The following is a 23,490-nucleotide window of genomic DNA, read 5'->3' as shown; positions in this document are numbered from 1 at the left end:
CAGGGGCAGACAGTGCCGCCGCTCCCACCACGCGCATCACGCGCTGTGTGTAGGGCACCAAGTGCTGAAGGAGCATCAAAAATAGCCTAATGAAAAATCAATCATCATATCACTGTCATAATAATTATAATGCCGATATTATTTCAGTATAGAAATATTATTAGGCACTTTTTAGGGATGTATATAACAAAACAGGCAGAACAAGAGTACTTCATTGCTCTAGAAAGTAACGATGGTGCCGCCACCGCCCCTCCCCCCAAACACACTCAACTTCCCAAGTTCAGTGGTCCGTTGGATTGCACGGTGCCTGACGAAGTTTGACAGTAGAATAAATAAATATGAAATATTCCGAATGAATACTTTTGTTCGTTTTCTTTATTAAATTCATTTGCCAGCAAGAAAGATAGTATTATATTTTAAATAATCTGTACCCCCCTACCCCGCCGACGTATGACGTATGTGCTCGTTTGAGAAACGCTGAGCTAACTTTGCAATGGGGTACCTCCGTTTGGTCAGGATTTTTCCTCTTTTTGGCTGGTGTTAACCAACAATGAAAAATCGTTGTCTGGCAGCCTTTCAGTGTCCTTTTCATCTTTTCATCTTCACCGTTAGCATGCACCGTCAGCTCTCTCCAACCATTCATCCCAGCGACGGCGCAAAATAGTGAACAAACTTGGTAGAGAAAGCGGGTTGGGTAATACCAAGTAGTCGGTGCGGTGGGGGGGGGGGGGGGGGGGTACAGATTATTTAAAATATAATACTATCTTTCTAAAGAAAACGAACACAGACTCTACGTCTAGAACCTACGTCACAGACTCGTATGAGCACGGCCCACTGGTGGGGAATAGAAACATGACAAGTGGGGCGCGACAAACAGGTTTTGTGCCCATCTTTTTAATTCCTTTATTTATTGACCATACACTCAAAACAAAACAAAGATACATTTAAATGTAAGCCTTACATAACCATTTCACACGTAAGTTTAAAAGTTTTTCAAGGCGACCGTTATTGATCGTAGTATCACTTAATGGTTCCCATGGAGACGCGTCATTCATTGCTTGTCACACCGCAGCCACAATAGCTTAATGACTGACGATCTGCTTTTATTTCCTTTTTTATTAAAAGTTTCACAAATTTGTTAGCTATAGCAGGATATATCTGATATTCCGATTGTAAAATATGTGCAAGTGGATGTGTTTTGTTGTTCAAACACCAACGATCGCGTTAGTTGAGCTGTATGCGCAACGTATTTTAGGTATCTTATTAAAATACCTAAAGAAAATACGTAGGCCTACATTATTAGGAATTTACCACCTCCGGCTCAATTTGAGATTATTATTATTATTTATTTCTTGTTCTTTTTGCATGGAGTTTGCAAAGTGACTAAATGAATCAAAGCACAACTAACGTTAGTCCACACTTGTATTTTCTCAGTTTCTGAATTTGATGTTATCAGAGGCTAAATGCAAACACATTTTTTTTTATCTACCTTTGAGTCTTCTTTCATGCAAAGTGATAATATAATTGCACTTTCATTTTCTCTATTTGAAAGTTTTTAATGTTGTTATTTGATGTTAAGTTTTTAAAATGTGATGTTACAAAAAAAATGTCTTCAAAAGTATGTAGAAGGTGGTTACATTTATTTCCATTCCAGTATCTTCACACATTACATTTCCGTTTGCACTTGTAGGCTATGCTGCTTTAATTTCTTTGTTCCTACTATTTAGTTTATTTTCTTGAACTGCTATTTCTTATCCTGGACTGCCAGTTAGGCTTGTTACCTTTTACACAAGAAAATTCTTCAATAATTTAATAAATTAATAATTAAGCCCCCCCCCCCCCCCCCCCCCCCAATGGTAGACCCAAAGTTACGCCCTTGTATGTTTGGTAATAAAAAGTTAAACTGGCTAAATTTGGGGGTTGGGGGGGGGTTGGGCATCATTAATGCTTAGGGCACCAAAATGGCTATAGCAGCGGCACTGGGGGCAGAAATGCACTTTATCTACATAATAAAGGCATCAGACTTAAATCTAAAACTATTGAGAATTATAGATCAGCGTGACCTTATCGATTGAATAAGATAAACTTTTTTTTTGTATCGTATGTAAGCCGACGCCCCTAACCAACCGAAAATCGTTTGTACATTACATGAGTATCCGAGCTGTCATCTGGGGTGGCAAAGCTAATTTTGCCCCTGGGTTAACAGTGTTGGTGGGGAGTTTTGCATGTTTATCTTTAGGGTAAGACATTAACCAGGGGATAAACCCACAAAAAGTGACAAATCCTCCAGAAATTTGAAATGTCATTTCTTCTCCTTTTCTCTCGTTTGTGTTTATATTGTTAAAGTACTCTCATGAAGGTAAAACGAGAAGTAACACGACGCGACGAACCAGCACGCTATTGGTCAGTTGATAATTGGCGCGTTCGGTCGCGTCGCGGTGTCATCTTGAAGAACGCCCGCCCAGGATTGCTGATCTCCTCCTCTTCCAGGAAGTAAAAAAGGCGTCAAATAAGGAGGAACAAGGGAAAACACGTCCTCCCCACATCTGCCTCTCTCCCTCATTAATGTGTAAAGCACATTAATGTTTTAACGTGAGATTGTCGTGTAAAGCCGCTGCATGATGTCCATTAGGGCGCGAAACAGAGAGGTCTGCGCAGACTGCAGCTCCACCGGTAAGACAAACAAAACAAACACGAAACAAACGCAAACAGACAGTGCATATGAGATCTTGTAGGGTTTTATTCAGACAGATGTTTATAAACTGAATTATTTAATTGAGATTATTCTCAAGCCTTAGCCAACACAGTAATAATACTCACGGATTACGCGGATACTGGTTTCTGAATAAAACATAGCGCGGTTAAAGGACAGTCCCGATATTCCCATTGGGAAACTGATGATGGTCAGGCCCTCGTTTTTAAAAACTAATTTTACCTTCAGATCAACCAATAAACTGTAGTTTCCCAGTTTTTTTTTACTTGGAGGTAAAGACGCATCTTTAATTCATTAAGCAGGGAAGACCGAACAACTATATAGCACTAATAACCATAGTTTCCAACGGAATTCCTAGTTTCTGTTATCATAACGGTTTATGTTCTTTATTATAATAAAACACTGAACTTAAATAACTCTCCCGCGCCCCCTCCAAAAATGTCATAAAATGTAACGTTAGAGATAGACCAATGTATGTTAAAAGCAGTGGCATTATTTAATAATTGTAATCTATAATAAGTGTTTATTCATTTATTTATTCTTAATTTTATATATTTGTTGTTGTTTTTTATAGCCAATATCTACACATTATTTTTATTTGTAAGTGTTCCGGTAATCAATATTCAGAACTGGTTATTTGTTTTGGTTTTATTAGTATATTTTGACACAAGAATAACTATAAAAAATAATCAATCTACAGCAAAAATACACATCAATTCGATATTATATTTAGGTATATGATATTATATAATCTAATATTATTATTTAGGCTATTATATTTATGTACTGTTGTTTTGTGATCCAACTGGTCTAAATTATGTACATTAATTTACTATTTTGAATGTATCTGACTATTAAGTTTAAAATGCTGTTAGTTGTTCACCTGAAAATGTTTTTTTTTGTGTTGACAATCCATTAAATAAGTTATTGTTCCTCCTTTGCTTCAATGACAGTAGAACTTAAATTCTGATGAGCATGTTCTCCTGCATTATTCGAAAATGATCTTGAGAGCATCTTCCATGGAAACATCTGGCCATTTGTACAAAGGCGTCACATGTTCAGCAGCGTTAAGGCCCGTTCACACCAAGAACGATAACTATAAAGAAAACGATAAAGATATAGTTCTAAAAATCATTCTCGTTATTAAAGAATAGCAGAGTAAACACCACAGCTATAACGATAACGGCACAGAGAAGCGATATAGCTGAAACCACTTTCAGAACGATTTTATCCAGCTGATGGATGATAAAAGCATTGACAGCCAATCAGAATCAATCCTGCTATAACGAGCTTGAGTATTTAAAGCGGCAGACAAGCACGCGCGTAGAATAAACAGAACGATATCGTCCGCTGGTGTGGACACTAATATAGTTATCTTTAGTTATCGTTCTTGGTGTGAATAAGCCTTTATACAGGTTTGTGGCAGTAGGTGGGTTAGGAGGAAGAAAGTATAATGTCGAGATCTGCCTTTTGAGAGGGATTTGCAATACTTAAGTCACAACTTTTCTTTTCTCATTCTTAGATCCTCGTTGGGCCTCGATCAATCGTGGAGTTCTGATCTGCGATGAATGCTGCAGTATTCACAGAGGTCTGGGCCGCCACAGCTCTCAGGTCCGGCACCTGACCCAATCTTTTTGGCCCTCCTCACAGCTACAGGTGAAGACTCATTCTGCAAGCGCTAATGTGGAGCCGCTTTGCTTCGCATGTTTCCTGAGGTTCATTAAAAGGAAATGAGGCATTGTATCTCAGTTCCTCAAACAGAAATAGAATGAAGTGGTCTGCATATTTTCTCTCGTCGGCCTTCTTCACCACACGCAAGACAATGGGCATGTTTACATGTACACCAATACGCCGATAACTCCCAAAAATCTGATTCTTGAATCAACCTCTTGGTTTACATGCAAACTAATAACCTGGTAATGCAAGTAAACCGTGTTTACATTACTTTGTTAAAAAATCTGATTATTGCCCAGTAGTGATGTCAAAACCTAATCATTAATGTAACTCACTGGTTTATGCTTAAAGGATGAGTTTCCCCAAAAAATTATTTTGTCATCATTTACTCGCCCTCAAATTGTTACTAACCTGTATGAATTTATTTCTTCTGTTGAACACAAAAGATATTTTGAAGAATGTCAGTAACCAGACGGTTGATGGCCCCAATGACTTCCGTAGTATTTTATTTTCTTGTTCTTTTTTTTCATTGAAGTGTCTCGACACTGCTCATGTGACATTGGAGTCACAGGAACACCATTGCAGCATTTTATGCGTGTTCATTTCTTGTCTCAAGTGAAAGTTAATGAAAGTTGAGGTGAATGGTTTGTTGTTTATCAATAGATGGTGAAGTCCCTGTACAATAATGGAGCAAATTCAATCTGGGAACACAGCCTTCTGGATCCATCTTCCATCATGAGTGGAAAACGCAAAGCCAATCCTCAGGACAAAGTCCAGTGAGTCCCATATATCATGTCATTCAGAGCCAAGCGAGTCTCTCAGCTTAAACATGCTCCCTTAATCATTTACTTCTCTCTCAGCCCTAACAAAACAGATTTCATAAAGGCTAAATATCAAATGTTGGCGTTTGTTCATCGAATGCCATGTAGAGAAGATGATAGTGTCACTGCCAAAGACCTCAGCAAGGTAAGAATGTTGCTTAATAGAAATGAACGAACTGGACTGGGCAATAATCTCTGAGATGAAAATGGGGCCTATTTAAGATCTACATCTGATGTGGTCTTCAGAGGTCTTGAGACCGAAACCACAAAATAAACCATGGATTCACTCTTCTTGTTTTTTAGCAACTTCACTCTAGTGTGAGAACTGGCAATTTGGAAACGTGTCTGAGGCTGTTGTCGCTGGGAGCACAGGCTAACTTTTTCCATCCAGTAAGTTTCAAAGACCATAAGGATATTGCTAAATTTTTAAAATGCTAACGTTCTAGTTTATGTATTATAAAAATAGTTGTCTACTCATGACGTGCAAATTAAAGAACACCGACGCAGCCGGATCATTTCCATAATGACCATTGCAATCTACCAAGAGCAGTGGAAATTAGCGTCTGGTTTAATTAAGACATGTTTTTTTGGGTGGTAATTAATGGTGCAAATAACAGTAAATTGACTAGCTCAAACCTTAGTTAATCACCTTGCATGATTCATTTAAATACTCTCCTCCCATAAATCTTGTGTCTGAAAGGGAAACTCATATAAATGCATATGCAATAAGCTCAGCCAGAAAAATGACTGTCCACACCTTTTCAGCACTAACTTTTCACTGCGTGTCTTTAGTAAATCCTGACAGTAGTTTTTTTTAACGCCAAAAGAGGTTTTGCGCTGGAGCAAGCTGTTAGGAAATCTGGCCCACTGATATCAGATCCTAATTTTGACAAAATATGTAAATACTGTGTTTTGCATGGCAGTATACGTGGATGCCTTCATTGCTATCCACCGCTAAAGTGGAATAAGATATCATTATTTAGCTTTCTTTGCTATTTATTCCATAGCAGGGTTAAGCTTTATTGTCTCTGACTGAATTACTCTAATGAATGTCATTTGTTTTCTTCAGGAGAAAGGAAATACTCCATTACATGTGGCAGCTAAAGCTGGTCAGCTGCTACAGGCAGAGCTGCTTACTGTTTATGGAGCCGATCCCGGAGCACAAGACAGTTCTGGGAAGACTCCTGTTGACTACGCCCGGTGAGACAGATGCAGATTTGAGGGATCAGTACTAGGGCTGGGTACCGAGTTCGGTACTTTTTAGGTACCGACCGAATTGTCTCGATACTACCGAGTATCGAAACGTGTCTTGTTTTTCTGTACCAAATTTCTGTACCTAAGTGGTTAATCTCGTCAACGTCAGTGAAACAATAAGCATGCAGCACGACTGTGGCGGAAAAACACTAGTTTACAGGTGTGTGTGTGTGTGTGTGTGTGTGTGCGCGTGCGCGCCTCACAGCCCAGATAGATAGAAAATATGTGGAAATGATCAAAAGTGTACCTATGTACCAGACTCGATGCCAGAAGCACGCAATCCAATATTTTCGACAAGATAATTGCTGGCAAGACCGGCGACACGATAAATCTGATAAGGCACTTAAAAGCGCACAGAATACTCTCGAGAGTAGAAAGTTTATCCGTCTTCGACTGCAAGAACTGGAGGACGGACATTTTGATGATATGCCGGTCAAATATCGCCTCTTAATTAGTCAAGTTGAGGAAAACTGGAGGAAGGCTATGTAACTTAATAAATGACAATCATGCTTCCATTATGAGCGTGCATACCGCGCGCCTACGTTTGAAATAACAAACTTGAGCGCGCGAAAGATGCGATATGTGAACAGGCTCTTAGGCGTGCGCTTTATTTGAAATGCAGCATGCGATGTTTAATAACATTCAAACGGTAGATCCTGTTCCTTTATAACATTGCAAGAGGTCGGTGTATTTTTGCTTTATACATTTTAGGCTTATTCTCAAATTCAGATTGTGTTAGGGGGGCGGGATTATTAGGCAATTTTGATCGGACAATTTGATCGGAGAGATTTAACATTATTTTTTTCCCGGCCAATGTCCGGTAATTACCAGACAACGGAAACCCTGATTCATAATCATTACTTTTGCCGCTTCTTTGTGGCAAGCTTTATGCGTGCGCTTGAGTGCAGCAATATAACGCTCATTATCCTGTATAGCCTATTTAAGTAATTCAATCAATATAAAGAGGCGATTTGTCCACTAATGGCTTAAATGAACTATTAGTCGACTAGAAAAGAACTTTAGTCGGAGAGAGCCCTTATTCCACATATTTTCGAACCAGCCGCCATTCTGTGTTGAGCGACACTGAGCGGAATGAGCGAGCGGAGGAATATTCAGAAATGCGTTCTCCGCTCACATGCTCTGATCGGAACAAAGGAATATTAAAATATTTAATCATTAGTTTACACTGCCCATCATTTTAATCCCATATCAAACACAGTATGTCATGTCTATTTTAATGTGTAATATATAATGTTTTTTTATTTCATGTTTTTAAGTAGTATATTATGTTAGTCCACAGCCCCCAACCAGGGAGTGCTGATGCTATGACGAGTGGCACTTTTATTTCTTTTCTATTTTTGAACTTGATACAAATTGACAACTGCACTTTTGTTTTCTCTGTTTTTGAATTTCATGCAAGTTATGACACAGCTGCACTTTTATTTTCTTTATTTTTGAACTTGCTGTTATTTGACGTAGATAGTTAGTTTGTATTTAGATACAACTTGTTACTATACTGATACTACTTGTTACTTCAATAAATTGGAACATTTTAAGCTTGTTGCGCATTTCATTAGCATTGTGTTGGGGCGATGGGGCCGGTGGGGCTTGAAAACTCACCCTTGTTCAACGAGGGGTATGACCGAAAAAGTTTGAGAACCACTGCCCTAATCCATATAGGCGCGCGTGCGCGTTCAGTACTGCAGATGACGAGTCAGCATCGCCATATATTACTCTTTGCAGCCAATACACTCAGTAAACACTTGTTTATTAATAAACAATTAAAATATCTCCTTGTTTCAATTAATTTTCATTAAGTTTCATTGTTAAACAATGCATTAAGGCAGAAACAATGAGCTCATTGAAGTAAAGAATACATGTTGTTAAATGATTCGGAAACATAGAAAACTTTATCATTGGTGCTTTTTTACAGACTCAAAATATGAGTGCAAAAAAGTCAACAAACTGAAAAAATAAAAGTTTTTTTAAGGTAATGTTATATTGTTAAAACTGGTTTCATGAAATTGGTATTGAAAAAAGTATCGTTCAGGAACCGGTATCGAAGTCAAGGTATCGGTATCGAAAATTGTGTTACGATACCCAGCCCTAATCAGTACAAAGATTAATAATTTTCAGTGATGTTTTATGTTCTGTTATCTGTTATGTCTCACTATAGGCAGGCAGGACACCTGGAGCTCGCAGACAGACTGGTGGAGATCCAGTTTGAGCTGACAGACAGACTAGCGTTCTATCTGTGCGGAAGAAAGCCAGGTCAGTCATCAGTATCTCTGTAATGACAGCACAGCATGTACCTCAAAGATTTGAGATCCTGGAAAGAAAATGGCTTCTTGTTCTCCTCAGATCATAAAAGCGGGCAACACTTTATAATTCCTCAGATAGCAGACAGGTAGGATAAGCTCTCTTTTGTATCATGCCTGTAGTTTATTAAAATACTTAATTGCATCATTTGTTTTCATTGCTGGCTTCATATGGATAAGAAATGTGTAAGTATGGAAATGGCTCTTGCTTGTCTTCCTAGAGTAATTTATGATCAGATGATAATGGCTCTCTTCATTTTATTTTACATACAGCAGTCTTGACTTGACAGAACTGGCCAAAGCAGCAAAGAAGAAGCTTCAGTCTGTAAGTTGTACAGTAGTTTACTGTTTTTGTAAAGCTGAACCTTAGCTTGTCTCCATGCATGTTGGGGTTGCTCATTACATTTTTATTCCAACAACTATTTTGACACCTAAAATTAGCTGTATACAGCAAAATAACCTTGCTGTGGTGCTTTCAGCTCAGTAATCATCAGTTTGAAGAACTAGCCATGGATGTGTACGATGAAGTTGACAGAAGGGAAACAGATGCAGGTTAGAGAAGCGTAATAGCCTGATATCTGTCCATTTTTCTCTAAAAGTAAATTCTGATTTTATCCTAACATTTTGAATGGTGTCATTCTTTTGCTATTGTAGTCTGGCTTGCAACACAGAACCACAGCACTTTGGTAACTGACACCACAGTGGTACCTTTCCTCCCTGTCAACCCGGAATATTCTTCCACTAGGAATCAGGTACATTGACACAGATGCGCACACACCTTTTAAAAATCATTGAGTTGATTTGATCATCTTTGAGTTTCCCTCTGTTTGTGGTATTTATGTTGCAGGGACGCCAGAAACTTGCAAGGTTCAATGCACATGAGTTTGCCACGCTGGTTATTGATATTTTAACTGATGCCAAACGCCGTCAGCAAGGAAATTCTCCTGATAATGTCAAAGGTGATGAAAGGTCTTGGGTTTGTCATGAACTGCATGATGCATAAAGTTCAACTTCCACCCTTTGTTTCTTCCCAGATAATGTGGAGTTAATTCTGAAGGACATCGGGAACCGTCATGGCAGTGCAAGTCCTGAGATGGACCAGCCTGATTATGACAGTGTAGCATCAGATGAGGATACTGAGCAAGAACCAACATCTGGAAAAGACGAGAGGACCAAGGTAAATTGTTGAGTTTCTCCGGGTGCGTAATAGTAATATTGTCCCAGGAATAATTGCGAATAACGATATTGAAATCGATATTGAAATTATATAATGAATTACGATGTCATTTTAAGACTATTTAATGCCACTAAAATTGGTAAAATAACAGCATAATAATGCAAGTACATACTTAAAAATAACAGAGGACTTTTGATTCTTAAGAATATTTAGATACTAAAAAAAATTATATCCAAAATAATTAAAACTTTTGCAAGTAACAAAAAGCAAAAAAAATCATGTTTGACAATGTCAGACTTTTAAAGTACATAACAAAAAGGGTAGGGTACTCTGTGACGTAGGGTACTCTGTGACGTAGGGTACTCTGTGACGTAGGGGTACTCTGTGACGTAGGGGTACTCTGTGACGTAGGGGTACTCTGTGACGTAGGGGTACTCTGTGACGTCGGGTACTCTGTGACGTAGGGGTACTCTGTGACGTAGGGGTACTCTGTGACGTAGGGGTACTCTGTGACGTAGGGGTACTCTGTGACGTAGGGGTACTCTGTGACGTAGGGTACTCTGTGACGTAGGGTAGTCTGTGACGTAGGGTAGTCTGTGACGTAGGGGTACTCTGTGACGTAGGGGTACTCTGTGACGTAGGGTACTCTGTGACGTAGGGTACCCTGTGACGTAGGGTACCCTGTGACGTAGGGTACCCTGTGACGTAGGGTACTCTGTGACGTAGGGTACTCTGTGACGTAGGGGTACTCTGTGACGTAGGGTACTCTGTGACGTAGGGTAGTCTGTGACGTAGGGGTACTCTGTGACGTAGGGTTACTCTGTGACGTAGGGTACCCTGTGACGTAGGGTACCCTGTGACGTAGGGGACCCTGTACCGTAGGGTACTCTGTGACGTAGGGGACTCTGTGACGTAGGGTACTCTGTGACGTAGGGGACTCTGTGACGTAGGGTACTCTGTGAAGTAGGGGTACTCTGTGACGTAGGGGTACTCTGTGACGTAGGGTACTCTGTGACGTAGGGTACTCTGTGACGTAGGGTACTCTGTGACGTAGGGTACTCTGTGACGTAGGGTACTCTGTGACGTAGGGGTACTCTGTGACGTAGGGGTACTCTGTGACGTAGGGGACTCTGTACCGTAGAGTACTCTGTGAAGTAGGGGTACTCTGTGACGTAGGGGACTCTGTACCGTAGGGGACTCTGTACCGTAGGGTACTCTGTGACGTAGGGGACTCTGTGACGTAGGGGTACTCTGTGACGTAGGGTACTCTGTGACGTAGGGGACTCTGTGACGTAGGGTACTATGTGAAGTAGGGGTACTCTGTGACGTAGGGGTACTCTGTGACGTAGGGTACTCTGTGACGTAGGGTACTCTGTGACGTAGGGGACTCTGTGACGTAGGGGACTCTGTGACGTAGGGGTAATCTGTGACGTAGGGTACTCTGTGACGTAGGGTACTCTGTGAAGTAGGGGTACTCTGTGACGTAGGGGTACTCTGTGACGTAGGGTACTCTGTGACGTAGGGGACTCTGTACCGTAGGGTACTCTGTGACGTAGGGGACTCTGTGACGTAGGGGTAATCTGTGACGTAGGGTACTCTGTGACGTAGGGGTACTCTGTGACGTAGGGGACTCTGTGACGTAGGGGACTCTGTGACGTAGGGGACTCTGTGACGTAGGGGACTCTGTGACGTAGGGGACTCTGTGACGTAGGGTAGTCTGTGACGTAGGGGACTCTGTGACGTAGGGGTACTCTGTGACGTAGGGGACTCTGTGACGTAGGGGTACTCTGTGACGTAGGGGTCTCTGTGACGTAGGGTACTCTGTGACGTAGGGTACTCTGTGACGTAGGGTACTCTGTGACGTAGGGTACTCTGTGACGTAGGGTACTCTGTGACGTAGGGTACTCTGTGACGTAGGGTACTCTGTGACGTAGGGGTACTCTGTGACGTAGGGGTCTCTGTGACGTAGGGTACTCTGTGACGTAGGGGTCTCTGTGACGTAGGGTACTCTGTGACGTAGGGTACTCTGTGACGTAGGGTACTCTGTGACGTAGGGTACTCTGTGACGTAGGGTACTCTGTGACGTAGGGTACTCTGTGACGTAGGGTACTCTGTGACGTAGGGTACTCTGTGACGGAACTCTGTCACGCCCTTGGTGCGAGCTCACCACGCCCTTGGCAGCCCCTGGTATAAAAGCATCTGGTTCCGTCAAAACTACTGTAGCGAGTCAGGAGTTGGAATTACGAGTTTTGAAAACGATCGTCATGATGTGAGTGAGCATATATTTTTAATCACAATTTATGTTCCTTAGGCTAAAGTTAACCTCTGGTAACCCTCTGGTGAGGGTGTAACCCTCTTCGCTTCAATGACAGAGATAGGATCTTATGGCGCTTTTCCACTGCATGGTACGGTTCGGTTCGGCTCGGTACGGCTCACTTGTGACGCTTTTCCACTGCATGGTACGGTACGGTACGGCTCGCTTCGGCTCGCTTTAAATGGTACCTGGTCTGTTGAGGTTCCAAGCGTACCGTACCGATACTAAAATGTGACTTGAAAACACTGCAGATCACTGATTGGTCAGACAGACAGAATCGTCACTACCAGCGTCATTGTATTTGTGAGACATCAAACCCGCTGGATTTAAATAACCAATAACAGCCATCGCTGTAGCACCGGTTTTAAAACTACTTGCTTGAAGAAAAAAAACTTCCAAAAACGAAATGGCTGAATCGTGGTCAGTGGACGAGAAGCGCAGACGTTCCTCTTGTTGGTTGCCGAGGAGCGGATAAACTATAACGATCAGTCATAATCCCACACACTTTGAAGCGGTACTAACTGCAGTGGAAAAGCAACCGAGCTAAAGCGAACCGAGCCGTGCAACGCCGCGCCGAGTTGTACCATGCAGTGGAAAAGTGAGCCGAACCGTGCCGCACCGAGCCGAACCGTACTGAGCCGTACCGAGCCGTACCACGCAGTGGAAAAGCGCCATTAGGATTTGCAAGGAAGTCACTGGTCAGTTCCTCCAGGATTTCACTATTTTTTTAATGTCATTTTTGCGATCAAAATGACTGATTTTGTGGTGGTAATTTCCAGAAATTTTTGAAAAAATTTGCGATTTTTATATTTTATAATTAGGACATCACATTTACCATAATAGTATTATGTCAGATGCACAATAGTCATACATGACACAAATCACAAAAAAATGCATAAAGCTTGTTTATTTGGTCTAATCAAATTCTTTTTTTTAAATTGTGCTGTAGCCTTTTGTTGTTGCTTGATTAACATTAACAACAGCAGGTAAATTAGGTTACTATCACTTTAAGACCTACTACAGTAATGACAAACGTCCCAATCAGTTATTACTGATTGTTTTACGTAAATACTTGCCAAGATGAATATTTTGAAGTAATTGTAGCTATGTGTATTTGTTCAAGCGCTATAAAGAGAATTCAATATTCTAACTAGGCCGACAGGCGGTGACACGCAGTCAGTCATTCAGTCAGTCACACACACACACACACACACACACACACGCAAACTTGCAGTCAGAGACAGACTGTCACTCGACTGGCTGAAATTAGTTCTCTTTCACGGTATACTGCGCTTTTAATAATTCTTTTTAGTACCATCGAGCATATCATATTTTTTGTTGTGTCATTCAATCATGTTAAACGCATTAATAAGTTTGCCATACTGCCCAATGAAAACCTGGGCGCTTATGTGAGAGGGCAGGAGTGGTGCTTATCTTTCGCCATGTTTCTGACAGACCGCACACAGACATCACGCGTGCGCAACATCTATTCTGTACCCACGTAAAAATGCATTGAAACTTTAACTAAAGATATTTCAAATGGGTGAAAAACTGCGACATTTTGCCAAGTAATTCGCTTTGCTGCAGACTACAGCGATGCCACCGCTCGGCGCAGACGTCCGTCCCTATAATTAATAGGGCTCGCACCTTGGGATTTCAAGCTTTCCTGTTATATCCAGCCACCATCAAGTTGACAAGAGGATCCGACCAAAACCTGTTTACTGAGCCTAGTGAGGCGTCCAAATTTATCGATTCCTTTGATTCACTCAACTCGGAGGATGTGATTTCAATTTTGCCATGACTGTTGTCATGACTCATGTTAGTTTTTTTTACTTCCCGAATGCACAGTATGACGCGCTAAGAGACGTTTACAGACACTACCTGATTTTGATTTTTTGAATAATTATCTGCCTTTTTACGGCTTGGAGGCTTGCCAATTTCTTAGTTGGTAATAGTACGCTGTTTTGTTGTTCTATCGCTCTGAGATTTAACTTGTAAAAAAGAAATACGTTGTGGATTTCCTTTATTTATCTAGCAAAATATAATAAAGTAATATAATTTCTTTTTATTATATAATAAAGTAATATAATAATAAGGCTCTCATATTTACCTTACCCCAATCACTATCATTATGGTAGATCAGACATGTCCAGTTGGTTCTATTTTGGGAATTAGCTTTTTAAACTGTAATTTATGGGTAAAGGTCTTAATGTAATTCATTTAAACATTCGCAGTTTAGTTCCTAAAATTGATAAACTAAGGGCATGGCTTGTTTATAATAATCCCAATATTATAACATTATCTGAAACCTGGCTAAATGAAAATATAGCAGACTCCAATGTTAAACTGGACAACTACATCATATATAGGCAAGATAGAGGATCCAGGGGAGGTGGGGTCGCCACTTACATTTCATCAAATTTGAAATCACAATTAATTACTCCTAAAGTGATGCCTGAGCTTTTTGAAGGTATCTTTAAGGTTATTCTTCATGAAAATAAACAATTAATAATTGGCAATATATATCGGCCACCTACATCTTCCAATCTAGAGTCTGTTCGAAACATCCTAGCCACTGTTTCATCGTTTGGTGACTCATCAGAAATTATGCTGCTGGGGGATTTCAATTTAAACTGGACTGATCCTGGTACTCTCATGGAACGTGACATGTTCAATGGTTTAAATTTTACACAAATTTTTAAAGAGACTACAAGAATCAGTCCAAGTTGCAAATCTCATCTCGACTGGATTTTAGTCACACATCCCAACAGAATAATAAAATCTGGTGTTCTTTTGGATTGTTTTAGCGACCATTCTATCATATATTGCATTTGGAAAATTTCAATTCCCCATCTTTCTCCGAAATTAATTAGGATCCGTGACATGAAATTATTTAACAGTGATTTTTTTATAAATTATGTGAGAAGGATAAATTGGAATAGACTTAGCCTAATTCCTGATGCGGAAGCTGCCTGGAATTTCTTTTATACAGAATTTGTGCAAGTTATTGATAAGCATGCCCCATGGACAACTATTAAGGTCAAAGGTCATCATCTACCCTGGGTAAATGGGGAACTTATCAGTCTGTTTAAGCAGAGGGATAGGGCATGGAATAAACACAAATCTACAAAACTTCCAAGTGATTGGGAGGAATACAAACGGCTACGAAACACGTGCACCACTCAAACAAGAAATGCTAAAGCCAATTACTATAGAAATAGTTTGTCAAATGATTTCAATAATACTAAACAATTTTGGAAAAAAATGAATACCTTACTTGACAAATCTAATACTACCAGGAGTAACATGACAATTAATAATGAAACTGTTAATGATCCAGCAGTGATCTCAAATGCTTTTAGTTTGCATTTTCCACAAACACCGCAGGTACAGTCATCGCTCTTTCACCCAGAGCCGACTGTTCATTCTCAGCCCTGCGTTAGTTCTTTCACATTTCGTCAGACTAGCTCAGCTGATGTCCAGTTGGCCATTAGCAAGCTATCCTCTAGCAGTGGACCTGGCCCTGACGGCATTGAGGGTAAGTTTATTAAACTTTCTTCACATGTCCTATCCTTTCCATTGGCTGAGCTCTTTAATTTGTCATTTTTAACACACGAAGTGCCTTTGACATGGAAATGTACCAAAGTCATTCCATTGTATAAAGGAGGGGACACCCAAAACATGAACAATTATAGACCTATCTCAATAATTAATAGTATTGTGAAAATTTTTGAGAAAATTATCTTCGATCAATTATCGAACTATCTTTCTGATAACAATTTACTTTCTCAATGCCAGTCAGGTTTTAGGAAACACTTCTCAATTACCACTGCTCTTTCGAAATTTACAAATTATATTTTTTACTAGTTTTGATAACAATATGTGTACTGGTGCCATCTTCTTAGATCTTACAAAAGCATTTGATTTAGTTGATCATTATCTGCTCCTGGATAAATTATATTCAATTGGCCTTTCCCGTTCATCTCTTCTGTGGTTTAACTCATATTTCCATCACCGCCGCCAGTGTGTGTCCTTCAGGGGCAGTCAGTCGAATTTTACAGGTGTAGATAAAGGCATACCCCAGGGTTCTTCGCTTGGGCCTTTGTTATTCTCCATTTTTATTAATGACTTGCCACTCTGCTGTTCAGGATGTAACATTCATCTTTATGCAGATGATACAATTATATATTGTTCCAAATTGAATATTCCTGACATAAATTATTCCTTACAACATGACTTTGATTCTGTACAGCAGTGGCTGTCATTTAATAGACTCCTGCTGAATAAATCAAAATCTTATTGTATGCTTTTTCAGAAGAAAGATAGGAATAATCTTAATATGCATTTTCTGGATTCTTCTACTCTAGAGCAAACTGAAAAATTTAAATATCTTGGTGTTTGGCTAGAAAAAGATCTCTCATTCAAAGCTCATATACACGCGCTTAACAACAAACTTAATTTTCTTCTTAAAACATTATATCAATCGATAGACTGCTTTAACTTTCAGGTTAGGAGAAGAATAGTATCTCAGTTGCTGCTACCTATACTGGACTATGCAGATATTATATATCTTAATACTACTGCTACTTGTTTACATTCTCTTGATGTGGTATACAATAGCCTATGCCAATATCCATATTACTTATCGCAATATTTAGTGCCTTACAGTTCACAATATAACCTTCGTCACAATGAACAGATCTTCTTTACTGTCCCTAGAGTTAAGAGAGAAATTGGGAAATATGCTTTCTGTGTTAGAGCCCCTCGTGACTGGAATCGTCTTCCTGCATCTATTCGCTCGCTTACGTCTTTTCCTCTGTTTCGAACTGCTCTGCTAACACATCTTCAGAACACTTGTCTATGTTTCTAACATTTCAGATTTAGCATTGATATGTCATGTTATGTACATGTATGTGTGTATATATGATTGTGTTTATGTATATTCATGTATATATTTAGTGATGTCAACTTTGACTATTATATTGGGGATCATTGTACTTTATGATATATGTTACACCAGTTGTTGTCCTACTTCTTACACTAAATACCCCTCGTAAAACGCTTGACTTCCAAAGCAACTTCATGCTGAGTCTTAATTTAAAAAGGTTTTTATTTAAAGTGGTATAAAATAAATTGTGTGTAGTGGTATACATACCACAGCTTGGGAACCACTATGATTTACTTTACTTTATCTGTGATGGGTGGGGATAGTGAGAGCTTGGGTGCGTGTGCGGGCAGGCGTGGGTGCGCGTGGTGTGTGTGACTGCGTGTGAGTGTATGGTTAAGGTTTTTCTTATATTTTGTATCTACTCTGTTGTGTTGTTGTTTAATGTTGTTTGGACATGATCCTGAGGACCCCCATGAAAACGAGATGTTTCATCTCATGGGGCTGATCCTCTAATAAATGTTAATAAATAAATAAATATTTAAAACTTTATCGACTAAAATAACTAGCTTCAGGCAGACGGCCGTACGCAAAAGAGTAACCCTTGAACTTACGCACAACCTAATGATGAACGCGGTTGCCCAGCCCTGTTTGTTTGAACCGGGAGAGGCGTCAACTTACAAATTACGTTGCCTGTCGTTCACTGTCATTATGAAGCTCGGAAGAGCCAGGACATTTTTTTAATATAACTCCCAATTGTATTCGTCTGAAAGAAGAATGTCAGATACACCTAGGATGGCGTCAGAGTGAATAAATCATGGGCTAATTTTCATTTTTGGGTGAACTATCCCTTTAATGTTAGAGGAAAAAAGTACTGTTATCTCCTATGCCCACAAGAGGGCGCAAGTGAGCGCAATAAGCAAATATAAAGTAAATCAAGCATTGCTTCTTTTATTGAAATGAAATGACATTCACTTTTTGAAGGTGTATTAACTTTTTAAACAATTGTTCTTAAATAAAATATAATTGACTTAATGTGCATGCAAGGAAAATTGGGTAACAAAAGTGCATAAAAGTGTGTAAGTGCATCAGTAACGTGAGAAAACACGCTTCAACAGACAGCGTAATGAACTAAATGAAAACAAATAGCAAACTGCCATTCAGAAACAATCACTTCTACTCACTACATATTGTTCGTCAATAACACCAGACGGTCAACATGATCTGCAGCGAGTGCTGAGCGCTTTTTGTTGACTTTCCAGATTATGAAAAAACACGCTCAGCTCTCACTGATGTGCCACGTAATCACGTATGGTCAAGTATGTCGTTGCACGATTTTTGCCACCAACTGAGAGGGTTTTCATCATTTTTCAAATTAACAATGCAGCCGCACCACACTGTATACTGGATAAGCTAACAAAAACTAAGCGTGTCAGTTATGTTATCATAATGTCTTGTGCGCCTCTTGACAAAAAATTTGAATGTACGGTTTTTGCATTCGAAAGTGCAGTTTTTTAATTTTTTTATTCAACGAATATTTTACATTTTTATTTGACAGCCCAAGTTATCTAGAGTATATGTGTATTGTATATATGTATAATCATTTGAAATTTTGAACGAGGTCACCTCCATATATGGTGTGATAAGTCAATATAGTTATTATCGCGACAGGTCTACGTAATAGTGTGTGGGATCAAAACTAACTGTGATCTCTCTTATCAGAGCTCAGAGTCCTCAGACTTGTCGGACAGCCCGATCACCGTTCAGGAGTTCATGGAAGTGAAAAGTGCCCTCAATGCCTCTGAAGCAAAGATCCAGCAGCTCCTCAAGGTCAACTGCCATCTTAGTGAGGAGTTGAGACTCATGCAAAGCAAGGTAAGAGGTCAGATCGCTGTCCCACAGTCCATCACTACTGTAGCTGAAAGTGTCTGACTCCGATTAGTGTCTTCATTTCAGTTAAACTCCCTCCAGAATGAGAACAGCACTCTGAAATGGCAAACTCCAAACAGTTTGGCAAGGTCGCAGGACCTCCCGCAGAGGGCACCTCCACGGGGCTGTAGGGCCATGTCGATGTATGAGACTGGTTCAGGTCCGAGGCAGTACCACCCTAGAGGAGAGACCGTCCACCCTGACACAACTCTGACTCTTCAACCACTGCCATCTAATGTAAGTACAAACCGAACCACAGCCAAAATTGGTTTTGGTGCTCCCGTTTCGTTATTTGCTTAGGTTTTAACTCAGTTGGTAACCCAGTGAATCATCACTTCAGGTATGATTTGATAACCCCTCTTCTCTTTTTGTGCATTCATAATTTAAAAAAAATCCCTCAAAACATAATCTGCACCCTTTCTAGATTGGGAAGGGTCCCTCGGTGACTGCCTTCTCCTCCCTTCCCACGTTCCCCTCAACTCTGTCCTGGTCCTGGGATGAGATAACCCAAAGGGTGAAGTACCTGCTCAGTGAACAGGCTGTTGGAAGGGCTTATCTTCTACCTGTCCCCCATTCAGTGCATGAATCAGATCTGTCCAACCAATGGACAACGTGTTTCTCAGCTGGATTACTAACTTTAAACCTTATATACAGAGAGAGACGCCAGCCATTAACATTTCTCACCACTCTGCTTGATGTGTGAAGCAGTCACTGGCTCTCTGATATCTCAGACCTGAAACATACTCTATGCAAGTACGTTAATGCAAACGCTTCTAGTTACACAAGTTTGATGCCGCCCATCGTTTGAAATGTATCAGAATACAATCCGTGCTTTTTTGTGCAGATGCTTTTATCAGAAGTCAATTAGATTGCATTGAAGGTATACATTTTATCAGTTCATGCATGCCCTGAGAATTGAACCCATGATATTGGCGTTGCTGGTGGAGCAACAGTTTGAGAAAGTTAAATTTAGTTTAACATGTTTATAGCTAGCTACCTGAATTACAATGGTGGGCAGTTAAATAGGGCAGATGTTTGAAGTAACTCTATCGCCCCCTTGAGTCTCGAGGGTTTGTTACTGCATTGTTAATGCGAGAACGCATTAAGTATTTACGACGTGTTGGCCAAGCGTCTGCATTTGACAGCTAGCACAAAGTATGTTTCTGGTCTTACTTTACAGCTCTGTTATGCTGATGTTTTGATTCTACACCAAAAGCATGATTGTTTGCTGTCTCTTCAAGCTTTGAGTAAGCACCAGTTGTCAGTAACAGGTTGTATCCTTTGTTTAAGCAGGAAGCTCACTGTGACTCTACTCCTGTTACAGGGATCCACCTTGGACGCCCAGAGCGGCATGCCAGAAAGTGACTATGATAATGCACTGAACCACTTTGAGATGGAAGAATCCGGGTTTGTCATTTCACCTTTTGTTGTTTGAAAAAAAAATAAAAAAAATGGTGAATGTATTTATTTTTTAACGGTTAATGCTTTCCACCTTTCCCACAGGTCAACACTGAGTAACTTCTCCAGGGCGAGTGGCTGGCTGGGTGACGGTACAGTCCAATCAGAAAACCTGTCTGAGGGCGAGTGTGATTCGACTCTACCGTGCACAGAGGACGTCATCAGCAAAACAGAGCTGATCACTAAGAACATCCAGGAATTACTCAGAGCTGCACAGGAAAATAAACATGAGAGGTAAGAAAATTTGTTTGGCCTTCGTGTGGCGACAGCCTGGGTAGGTTTAGTGGTGTGAAAGGACCCATTCTCCAGTCGGAGACTTCAGTGGCTCAGCCCTAGTGACACAGTCTCTTTTGTCTTTTAAGCAAGTGATGGAATTGTGTCAACACAGCTGGGATATAACAACACATGGCCATGTTGGAAGGATACGTGTAGATCCACAAATGGCTTACGTTTTATCTTTTTTGCTGAGTTTACTGCATGCAGTATGTTCAGTATTCACACAAGTAACAGGAACAGTCATTTGAATCCAATATTCTGAACACTGGGAGCCTTTGTTGTTCAACTTGCGCTGGCATTCGGTCTCAACTCTGTGATGATCATTATGCAGTCATGGGAGAACGATACCTTAGGTTAGCATTTCACTCACCCAGATCTGCTCTTTAGCTGTCCTTTCACAGTGCAAAACAAGTCACATGTGGTTATTGTGGTTTTGAGTTTTTTTTTGTTTTTTTTACCATCAAGAACCACAAATTATGAAAAAGAGCTTTTCATACCCTTGTTTTTATCCTGTATTTGTAAATAAAATGGATATTTAATGTTTTCTTTATTTGTGGCTGAAGTGGGTCATAGTGTGTCCAAAGCTTTTGTGTGGATGATTGGAGCCATATCAGAATCAGAAAAGTATTTTTGCACATACAAGGAATTTGTTTTGGTGACAAAACAAGCAATACAAGACAACAACAGTACACGTATTGTAAAAAAAAAGATTTATGAATAAGATACACATATATGTATATATAATATATAAATAAACCAAAAAAATCATTTTTATGTACAGCAGAGTAGAATAGGAGAGTATATTTGGTTCTACTTCCCCAAGTTTTTATAATAACATTTTATATTTTAATCATAATAATTTTAAATGACAATTGATCTAACCAGAGAAGAAAAAAAAAAGCATTTTTCATTGTCTGTCTCTGTCCAAGTTTTGTCCTGTGTTCGGAGAGGATTCTTGTAGCAGTGACAGAAATGGCTACATTATTCCCTAAGGTAAGCCTTGAGCCAATAAGGAAACTTTGCCACAGTGGAGAATATAACTTTTTATTGTCCCTGCATCCACACCAAGCACTAAACGGTTAATACGGCTCTGAAATTGTCTCCCATCACAGAGGCCGTCCTCCGAGACCGTTCGCGGATCCTTGCGCCTCCTGACCTCCAGTGCCAGCCGTCTGCAGGGCGAATGTCAAAAGGTCACACCGCACGATTCCCAGCAAGTTATTCAGTGTGCCTACGACATTGCCAAGGCGGCTAAACAGCTAGTTACTGTGACTACCAAAGACAGTAACTGAGTTACAGTACGATTAGCTGAGCGCCTTTCACCATGTACACTTTGCTATTATCTTGTCCAGTATTATTGATCAAAGTTTTTTTTTTTACGTTTACTCTAACATACCTTTCGGGGCACTAACTCTTGATAATCAGCGGCCTGATTTGTATTATTTTTTCCTAGCTTTACTGTGCCGTTTTATAATGTAAACTAATATTTGTTTTGCTTCCCATGGTGCTAATTAACTGATTTGTCATATCTGTATTGCTCTTGTTTGTGGATAAACAGAACATGGCCTTTACTCATTTCCTACCTGCACATTTCAAATATATCATGTACGAAGTTTAAGTGAGACAAAACTGAAAATCATAAACGGCTATTATTGCTGAAATTCAGCTGGCGTAGTAAGTATTTAGGTCTTGAAAACCAGCTCACTCAAAATGTGACTGTGATGTAGATGTCAGGACACACAATGCCTCATTTCTTGTGCAATAAATACCTTTAGCCTCGCTGCAAAATCTTACCTTACCCGTCCTGGTGTTGCCATTGCATTAAGTATTCAGATTTTATAGGCATACTATGGAGTGCTTTAGTATGTGAGCTGTTATACCTCATTTGTGTGTATGCTTGGGTGTTTATTATACACTTAAATATATAGTCCCTCACACATGCAGACACATCACCCTCTGCTTATGATTTACAAATGTCATGTTTATTCATGTGTGCCTCATCGTTACCCAGTTCAAATGATTGTCCCTTTGAATTTCTTTCAAGATGCAGTCTTTGCAGCTTAATCCCAGGCATGTGTGTGAAAGTTTTCATTCGTCCAGGGCATCAGAGAATGTCAGAGTTTATTCATAGGCAACTGTAAAACAAAATCCTTTTACTATGAATTCACTCTGTCTGATGTTTTAGGGATGCTCTTGTGTGTCCAAAGGATGTGTTCATGTGCTGCCTTGTCTGAAATAATACAAATAACACAAACAATTGCCTAACGGCCACCAGCTGCTGTGTTAGTGATTCTGGTATTATGTGGTATCGCTTGGTATTATTCAGTGCATTGTATTATATTTATATACAAGTTATATATGTAAGCTGCTGGTTGTCAGTTGTGTATGCAACTAATCTGGTGTGAGTTTGTCCAGTTCCTGCTTCGGTAGCTGGTGGATGTGTACACATGCACTTACCTGCTAAATTTGGAAGGACACATCGGCCTTCATGTGGGATATGCATCATGCAGTTGATGCTTCACGGTCTTGTTACTTAATATAATAAATTTTAATTGTACTAAACCTACAGCTTGTCTTTTTTAAATGCATGTTCATTAATTATTTGCATACATGTACTGTAGAATGACATCAAAATTTAAAGGGATAGTTTAACCCCAAAAAATGTAAAATT

General features: G+C 39.9%; 1 protein-coding gene across 4 annotated transcripts; it reads left to right on the top strand.

The window, feature by feature from the left end:
• Nucleotides 1-2,469: 2,469 nt before the first annotated feature.
• Nucleotides 2,470-23,381, top strand: git2b (G protein-coupled receptor kinase interacting ArfGAP 2b). 4 transcript variants are annotated; one of them, XM_077237902.1, is made up of 20 exons: nucleotides 2,470-2,673; nucleotides 4,236-4,369; nucleotides 5,051-5,163; nucleotides 5,248-5,353; nucleotides 5,512-5,598; nucleotides 6,278-6,408; nucleotides 8,639-8,733; nucleotides 8,824-8,869; nucleotides 9,054-9,105; nucleotides 9,260-9,332; nucleotides 9,435-9,532; nucleotides 9,628-9,739; nucleotides 9,815-9,957; nucleotides 18,879-19,031; nucleotides 19,113-19,322; nucleotides 19,510-19,599; nucleotides 20,410-20,492; nucleotides 20,589-20,777; nucleotides 21,749-21,812; nucleotides 21,932-23,381. In XM_077237902.1, the coding sequence occupies exons 1-20, from the start codon at nucleotides 2,619-2,621 to the stop codon at nucleotides 22,109-22,111; spliced, it is 2,214 nt and encodes a 737-aa protein (XP_077094017.1). In that variant the 5' UTR covers nucleotides 2,470-2,618; the 3' UTR covers nucleotides 22,112-23,381. The 4 variants fall into 4 exon arrangements, with proteins under 4 accessions (XP_077094017.1, XP_077094020.1, XP_077094019.1 ...); XM_077237903.1 differs by having other exon boundaries at nucleotides 2,490-2,673; nucleotides 19,128-19,322; XM_077237905.1 differs by lacking the exon at nucleotides 19,510-19,599 and having other exon boundaries at nucleotides 19,128-19,322.
• Nucleotides 23,382-23,490: the final 109 nt, after the last annotated feature.

This window comes from Siphateles boraxobius, unplaced genomic scaffold (genome assembly GCF_051911475.1).
Source record: "Siphateles boraxobius isolate OS27281-9 unplaced genomic scaffold, OSU_SipBor_1 210, whole genome shotgun sequence".
Classification (NCBI taxonomy): domain Eukaryota; kingdom Metazoa; phylum Chordata; class Actinopteri; order Cypriniformes; family Leuciscidae; genus Siphateles; species Siphateles boraxobius.
This window is presented reverse-complemented; position numbering and strand designations above follow the sequence as displayed.

What these genes read in the sequence shown, in the direction of transcription:
- git2b (XM_077237902.1), top strand. Translation starts at nt 2,619, where the DNA reads ATGATGTCCATTAGGGCGCGAAACAGAGAGGTCTGCGCAGACTGCAGC. An exon ending in GGCCCTCCTCACAGCTACAG is followed by an intron (nt 4,370 to 5,050) that starts GTGAAGACTCAT and finishes GTTTATCAATAG; the next exon opens with ATGGTGAAGTCCCTGTACAA. An exon ending in TTTGAGATGGAAGAATCCGG is followed by an intron (nt 20,493 to 20,588) that starts GTTTGTCATTTC and finishes CCTTTCCCACAG; the next exon opens with GTCAACACTGAGTAACTTCT.